The sequence below is a fragment of the Brassica oleracea genome, chromosome C4, assembly GCF_000695525.1.
Source record: "Brassica oleracea var. oleracea cultivar TO1000 chromosome C4, BOL, whole genome shotgun sequence".
Classification (NCBI taxonomy): Eukaryota; Viridiplantae; Streptophyta; class Magnoliopsida; order Brassicales; family Brassicaceae; genus Brassica; species Brassica oleracea.
Window position 1 is genome coordinate 5134166 of NC_027751.1, and position 9115 is coordinate 5143280.

The following is a 9115-nucleotide window of genomic DNA, read 5'->3' on the forward strand; positions in this document are numbered from 1 at the left end:
GACTTTTATTCAATCTATCCGACTTCCACAAAGTGAGAAACATTCGTTATTTGCTAAAACCCAAGAAGCTGTTCGAAAAGATGTGGAGCGTGCCTTCGGAGTTCTGCAAGCTAGATTTGCCGTAGTGAAAAATCCATCTAAGTTATGGGATAAAGAAAAAATAGCAAATATTATGAAAGCATGCATCATACTCCATAATATGATTGTCGAGGATGAACGTTCAACATTCACTCAGTATAACGAGAGAGAATTTCAAGAAAGCGAAGAAGAGGATACATTCACCGTTACTCCGAATTCAAATCTCGGCACTGCAATGGATCGTCGATCGAGCGTTCGTAACAGACAAGCCCATGAACAATTAAAATTCGATTTGATTGAAAATATTTGGGCTAAATTTGGACATCTTCCAAATAACCAATGATTTTTAAGTTTCTGTGAATTGAATAAAATGTGTGTTAGCTATTATTTTTAATTTTTTTTTTAAATGGAATGTAATAAAATGATTGTAATTTTAATTTAATGAAATAAAAAGTTTTTTTTTAATGTATTGAATATAAATGGATATATCTTAATTACTATTTATAAATAAAAATAATATTTTTAACCTAAGAACCTTCAAAAAGTTCTATTGATAATGTAGTATTTTAGTTAAGTATCTTACAAAACTTCTTCGACTAAAAATAGTCATTAAATATTCTAAGATGTTTGCTAAGAGTTGCCATTGATAATGTTGCTCTAAGAGTGTGCGACACGTATTGCGGAAGACAATGTTGAGGCGACATTGAACACCATGAGTCACGAGCCGGTAAATATTGGCCTCCCCAAGCTCGCCTCCAAAAAATTCACCTACCACGGAAGTCCGACGATGGGCATCAAGCACCGACACATCATGAGGCAGAAAGTTGCAGCAGACGACAATAGAGGTTGCTCCGGCCGACCAACCAAACACTTGTCGAAGCATCTGCTGTCGTTGACCTCATCCACCGGACCTGCCTCCTCATCCACCGGACCGGTACAAAGTTTGGTTTTGAGGATCAAGGAAAGAAGATCGTAGGGTTTCATGGACGGTCGGGTGATGCTCTCGACGCTCTTGGAGTTTACTTTGTGCATGACTCTCTCACCACGTCGTTGCCTCCTCTTTATAAGCTGGATGCTCAAGGTGGTACAGAGGGACTTATTTGGGATGATGGCTCTTACGACGCCGTTAAAACGCTGCGCATCTGTCAAGATGATTGTCGTATTGCATATTTAGAGTTCGAGTACGACAAAGGTGGCAAGTCAGAGAAATTTCAACATGGGGTGAAAGGGGGAACACCAGCCGAGGTAACTTATTTATACACTTCTTATACAAAATGAATAACTTGTCTAACAAAATCTTTACATTTATAGATACAAACAAATTTATACATAAATACTAAATTTCTTAATAACTACATCGAAATATATTGAACACAATTTCATAATAATATCCGAGATCTCCCAACAACTTTTTTTTTATCTCCTAACAACCTTAAACAATTAATTTTATTGAATGTTGATCTTGTTGCAGTTTGTGCTTGATTACCCGGATGAATACATCAAAACGGTGGAAGCAACCTATGATAAGCCAAAACTTTTTCAAAATACTGTCATCACGTCGCTTACCTTCCAAACATCAAAGGGTAGAGCATCATTCTTTGGGTATAAAGTGGGTAAGAAGTTTGTTCTTGAGCAAAAGGATCGTCGGCTTGTTGGATTCCATGGGACAGAAGGTGACGCTATTGATGCTCTAGGAGCATATTTTGCACCTATTCCTGCTCCAACACCTTTGATTCCAGCCAAGAAACTACCATCCGTACGTAGGCGGCAACGGAGGAGTTACATGGGATGATGGTGTTTACGACGATGTAAAGAAAATTTACGTAGGGCAAGGTAACGATGGTGTATCATTTGTCAAGTTTGAGTACATTAAAGGCACAAGCTTGGTTACTGGAGATGATCATGGGAAGATGACATTACTTGGAGCTGAAGAGGTCATTTTCATAGCCGAGCAAGATTTTTTTGTTTGGTTTCAGCTACATCACTAGATTTTTACACTTAAGTTTGTTGTTTTTGAGGATTTTCAGTTTGTTCTTGAGGATGGTGAATATCTCACGGCCTTGGTAGGCTACTACGATAAGATATTCGGAGTGGAGGAGCCAGTAATTATCTCACTTCAGTTCAAGACGAACAAAAGGGAGTCAAGTCAGTTTGGAATTAATGGATTCCGGTGAGAAGTTCACTCTTGGGGAGAATGGCCAGAAGATCGTCGGGTTCCATGGACAAGCTAGTGATGTTATCCACAGTGTTGGAGTCACTGTTGTGCCCATCACCACCGAGTGAAAAAAACCCGGATATTATCTTAATAAAACCAGCCACTCAGCCAGTCATGTGGGTTGAATAAAACTTTTAATAAAGCTGGTGTGTGTTCTCTTTATTTTGCCACGGTCGTAGTTGTTTATTATATTCAGAAAAAATTGCAAGACGTTTTATTTTGTTTCTTGAAACTAAATCTATACATATATAATTTTACTTTCTAACCAGTTACATCAAGTTTTTTTAATTTAATCTTCTAATAATTGATTACAAATCATCTAAACTATTAAATGTACTTAACCTTGATTTTTCCACAATAATTACATCTTCGTGCCACTAGAACTAACGCACTGTCGTTTAATACATTCAATAACCGATCATTTCGGCGGCCAATACCTAAACTATACAATTTCGTTCGCCAGTCCATTTTTTGTTTAACAGAACAACTGTCTAGCCCATTTTTGTTTCAAAGCCCATAAAGGCTTATACGCAGCCCAGTATACTCTTGAAATGGAAGGTTATCTCTATATAAAAATTCGAAAATCTCAAATCCTCAACATCTGTTTCCAACTGAATTATCAAGATAAATAATTATATTTTTATATATGAAGATGATCACTGGCCAGGCACATTGAGACTTGAACAAGTGAAACGTCGTTACATTTAATTTTAATACAAAATCGAAACTAATAATACTCTTTTTTTTTTACAAAACTCAAGACTGTTCAAAAAAACCTTTTCTACTCTACACAATAACAATTAAATGAAGAATATCATAACTAATATTCTTTTTTCAAAAACAAAAAACAACAATATGATTGTTTTTGTTATGAACCGTTTAAGTGAATGTCATAAGCAAATGCGGTTTAGACTTTTCTTTTTCTCATGGTTTTTTTTTTCCTTGTATAATTAAGATTTCATTTTCCTTATTAGTTTAGTATTTGTAAGCTTTTCATTTATCTATGACGTAATTCCCTATATATAAATGGCACATTATGTTATGAATAAGAATAACTAATTCTCTCTTTCTCTATTTATTTACAACACGTTATCAACACGAAACCCTAGCCGTCTGAAGTTGTAACAAAAAGAAAAAATGAAAACCCTAACTGATGTTGAGTTTCCGACCAATCTAACATAACGATACGATTATGGGTCAACGGAGTTTTGCGATCTCTCATCATCTATTCATCTTCGTGTCGAGTGAAATCAGCCGTTTCTTTTCTTCATCACCAACATCCTCTATATCAATCAAGATAAGTAACTCATGCTTTTACACTTATCGTCTTATGATTTGATCTCAAACGCGGTATGAATCGATAATTAATTGATTAGATTTGTAATAATATTTGTTCACGGGAAACATTTTTTTTATTTGGACTAGTATAATTTGTTAGTTTAACATAAATCACATGACTTAGTTTTGAGTTGATGGAATTTCTGTTCACATATGCTCATTCGTTTGACTAACAAAATTCGTGTTTCAATTTTCTGATTTAGAAAATTATTGGTTTGAATCTATACTATATAAAAGTTGAGGCTATAAGCCATCAAGAGCGTCCACGTAGGATTTAAACGACCAATCGTAGTATGACAAATTATTATTTAAGTTTACTATTTTTAAAAATGTTAATATTACCAAAAAAATGTTTATTTCAAACTAAAATATAAATCAATATCGAATAAGGTAAATTTACAAAAATATAAATACTATATTAAGTTAACATAATGTTTAATATTTTTCGAAAATTAAAAAATAAATAACGAAAAGAATAATTAATTTAAAAATACAAGACTTTCAATATACTATATAAAAGTTGAGGCTATAAACCATCGAGAGCGTCCACATAGGATTTAAACGACCAATCGTAGTATGACAAATTATTATTTAAGTTTACTATTTTTAAAAATGTTAATATTACCAAAAAATGTTTATTTCAAACTAAAATATAAATCAATATCGAATAAGGTAAATTTACAAAAATATAAATACTATATTAAGTTAACATAATGTTTAATATTTTTCGAAAATTAAAAAATAAATAACGAAAAGAATAATTAATTTAAAAATACAAGACTTTCAATATACTATATAAAAGTTGAGGCTATAAACCATCGAGAGCGTCCACATAGGATTTAAACGACCAATCGTAGTATGACAAATTATTATTTAAGTTTACTATTTTTAAAAATGTTAATATTACCAAAAAATGTTTATTTCAAACTAAAATATAAATCAATATCGAATAAGGTAAATTTACAAAAATATAAATACTATATTAAGTTAACATAATGTTTAATATTTTTCGAAAATTAAAAAATAAATAACGAAAAGAATAATTAATTTAAAAATACAAGACTTTCAATATACTATATAAAAGTTGAGGCTATAAACCATCGAGAGCGTCCACATAGGATTTAAACGACCAATCGTAGTATGACAAATTATTATTTAAGTTTACTATTTTTAAAAATGTTAATATTACCAAAAAATGTTTATTTCAAACTAAAATATAAATCAATATCGAATAAGGTAAATTTACAAAAATATAAATACTATATTAAGTTAACATAATGTTTAATATTTTTCGAAAATTAAAAAATAAATAACGAAAAGAATAATTAATTTAAAAATACAAGACTTTCAATATACTATATAAAAGTTGAGGCTATAAACCATCGAGAGCGTCCACATAGGATTTAAACGACCAATCGTAGTATGACAAATTATTATTTAAGTTTACTATTTTTAAAAATGTTAATATTACCAAAAAATGTTTATTTCAAACTAAAATATAAATCAATATCGAATAAGGTAAATTTACAAAAATATAAATACTATATTAAGTTAACATAATGTTTAATATTTTTCGAAAATTAAAAAATAAATAACGAAAAGAATAATTAATTTAAAAATACAAGACTTTCAATATACTATATAAAAGTTGAGGCTATAAACCATCGAGAGCGTCCACATAGGATTTAAACGACCAATCGTAGTATGACAAATTATTATTTAAGTTTACTATTTTTAAAAATGTTAATATTACCAAAAAATGTTTATTTCAAACTAAAATATAAATCAATATCGAATAAGGTAAATTTACAAAAATATAAATACTATATTAAGTTAACATAATGTTTAATATTTTTCGAAAATTAAAAAATAAATAACGAAAAGAATAATTAATTTAAAAATACAAGACTTTCAATATACTATATAAAAGTTGAGGCTATAAACCATCGAGAGCGTCCACATAGGATTTAAACGACCAATCGTAGTATGACAAATTATTATTTAAGTTTACTATTTTTAAAAATGTTAATATTACCAAAAAATGTTTATTTCAAACTAAAATATAAATCAATATCGAATAAGGTAAATTTACAAAAATATAAATACTATATTAAGTTAACATAATGTTTAATATTTTTCGAAAATTAAAAAATAAATAACGAAAAGAATAATTAATTTAAAAATACAAGACTTTCAATATACTATATAAAAGTTGAGGCTATAAACCATCGAGAGCGTCCACATAGGATTTAAACGACCAATCGTAGTATGACAAATTATTATTTAAGTTTACTATTTTTAAAAATGTTAATATTACCAAAAAATGTTTATTTCAAACTAAAATATAAATCAATATCGAATAAGGTAAATTTACAAAAATATAAATACTATATTAAGTTAACATAATGTTTAATATTTTTCGAAAATTAAAAAATAAATAACGAAAAGAATAATTAATTTAAAAATACAAGACTTTCAATATACTATATAAAAGTTGAGGCTATAAACCATCGAGAGCGTCCACATAGGATTTAAACGACCAATCGTAGTATGACAAATTATTATTTAAGTTTACTATTTTTAAAAATGTTAATATTACCAAAAAATGTTTATTTCAAACTAAAATATAAATCAATATCGAATAAGGTAAATTTACAAAAATATAAATACTATATTAAGTTAACATAATGTTTAATATTTTTCGAAAATTAAAAAATAAATAACGAAAAGAATAATTAATTTAAAAATACAAGACTTTCAATATACTATATAAAAGTTGAGGCTATAAACCATCGAGAGCGTCCACATAGGATTTAAACGACCAATCGTAGTATGACAAATTATTATTTAAGTTTACTATTTTTAAAAATGTTAATATTACCAAAAAATTAGGTGCACCTCATAAATAATCTAGGAATCTACTATTGAAATAATTGAAGAGATAATCCAGCTTATTTCCAATAATAGTTTGACATATCAAAATCTAAAAATTGAAAAAGTGTTAGTGCTCAAAGTTTTTTACATGACATATCATGTAATACATCACTTTTATATGTTGTTCAATATAAAAAATAGAGATGAGATTCAGTTTGAAGAAAAATAAACAACAAATTGCTTTGTGTATGCTTATAAGAACTTATATATAGTAATTATTAATTTATAATTTTAGTGGGATCATATATTTACCTATTTTTTAAATATTATTATCTTATTATCTTATCAAATTCTGTCATATTTTATATCGATTCAACTTTGAACATGAAAATTTTATTAAGTTATCGTATTTATTTGTGCATCGAGTATTAATTGATAGAGTCTTTATTTATCTTCCCCAAACCTCCAAAAATGGTTCTATTCTTGTATCTAGATCCATGTATTTAGATTTCTTGCATCATAATATTCTTGCTTCTTGTTACCCTTTGTGCTTGATTTCTCGGATGCATACATCAATCGGTGGACAAAACCTATGATAATCGAAGCTTTTTCATAGTATGTCATTACCTCGCATAACTTGGAAACAGCTAGATTATCAATCTTTGGTTATGACGTGGGTAAGATGTTTGTGCTAGAGTAAAATGGTCGTGGGCTTGTCGATTTGTCAAGTTTAAGTACATTAAAGACACAAAGTTGATATCATGGACCATGGGAAGAAGACACTACTCGAGTTCCGTGGACAAGCTAGTGATGTTGTTCACATTTGGAGATTTGAGGTCAATGTCGTGTGCATGATCATCACCACAATCATCGAATGAAAGCATTCTATCACATTAATAAAACCAACCAATCATGTGGACAGCATGAAACTTTCATTAAGATTGGTCTGTGTTCTCTTTACTCTTCTACTTTCAACGGGTTTCTTTGGAATAGTTAATACTTTGGTGATTTATCTTCTAAACTAATTATTCCCTCTTACTTTGCAGCCATACATTTCTTATTTCTCCTATCAATTTTAAATTAATATGATTCAATGAAAAGTAAAATCCACGTGCCTATTAATTTCATTAAATTCTCTGAGTTGTTTGGTTAGTTGAATAAGAAAGAAATACTACCATTTATCAACAAAATCCACCAAGATTTATTACCACTTTTGCTACATTTTTACTATAATATTTTTCATTATATTTTATTTGTTATCTTTAGAAAAACATCGTACTATTGAAAAACTAAAAGATTTAAACAGCTGTTATAAACCATTTAGTGATCGATCCATTTATCAGTCCGTGTAGCAAGGCGGACCAAGCCCATCCGCAGAATTATACTGGCGCCTATCTACTCTTGTGTTTATCTACATTATAGTTGGTGTTTATCTTACGTATTGCTAGTCATTATCTAGTTAAGGATAAGTACGATCTCATGTCGATCCAGTACTTAGACCGTCATTACCATATGTATATAAAGACCAGTTGGTCGACCTAATAATACACACAAGTTCCCCTCTTCATTCACAACACGTTATCAGCACGACCTTGTCTCTAAACCCTTCCAAAAATCCACCACCCATAAATCAGAAACCAAACGATCTCTTGCTATTTTCCGGCGACTCCTAAAGCTCTTCCAGTCGCCTCCTTTTCTCTCTGTCAGCAACCAGCAGCAGCTCTCTGTGCCTCTCCTCACAGACCGTTCAACTCATCACAAAAGGTTCATGTATCTTCAGAAAACTCAAAACAAAACAAAAAAAAAAAGATTTAAACCCTCAGCCGCATACATACAGCTACATCTAGCCGTATGTCTTTGCAGAATAAAATCTAAAACCCTAATCTATTTTCAAAGCTTAAATCTCGTCTTGTTTCACCCTGTTTAAGCTTGTTTGATTTTTTTTAATCTTCCTGATGTGAGTTAATTGCTAGAACCTTTTAGGTTAACAATTACACCAATTTTTTAATTATCCGACTGCTGCATCAATGTAATCTGATTGTTCGCTTGCATTAGAAACTTGTTCTTGAATGTTTAAAGTCTTTCTCTGATATGTTGAAATCGACTAGAACCTGTCTCAAATTTGAAAGAATTCTTTTTTTAATATTTTTAAGATAAATCCGATTTTTCTTATAGATAAATCCAATTTTTTTTTGATAAATCCGACTGAAAACAATATACTATATATTTTAATTCGATTTTCCTATTTTTTTAAAAAACCTTATATCTTTATCTTAAATAAAAAAAAAATAGAATTTTCAGCATTTATCAGAAAAATATCGATTTATTATATTTTTTTTTTCCTAATCCTACTAGGAATATGAATTGCTAGTATTTATCTGAAAATAAATAAATTTCGGATTATTACTGATATACTAGCATTATCAAATCATTATATTTAATCTGATAAATATCGAAAACAAATAAAAGTAAGAAATGATTGCATTTTTTTTTGAAAATGTATACTAATCTGATTTCATGCATGGATTTAACTTTATCTCGATTTTGTATAGGTTTAACTTTACCTTCCTGCATATCACATGAAATCATCTGATTAGGATAGATCATTCA

General features: G+C 29.4%; 1 protein-coding gene across 1 annotated transcript in view; it reads left to right on the top strand.

Moving 5' to 3' along the window:
- Window positions 1-2485, top strand: part of LOC106337920 — a gene marked incomplete in the record, with an annotated part of 5306 nt that extends 2821 nt beyond the window's left edge. The window contains 5 exon segments of the mRNA XM_013777021.1: window positions 1-388; window positions 743-805; window positions 922-1323; window positions 1550-2012; window positions 2106-2485. Of these exon segments, the coding sequence (XP_013632475.1) occupies window positions 1-388; window positions 743-805; window positions 922-1323; window positions 1550-1870 (1174 nt within the window).
- Between the last annotated feature and the right edge of the window lie 6630 nt (window positions 2486-9115).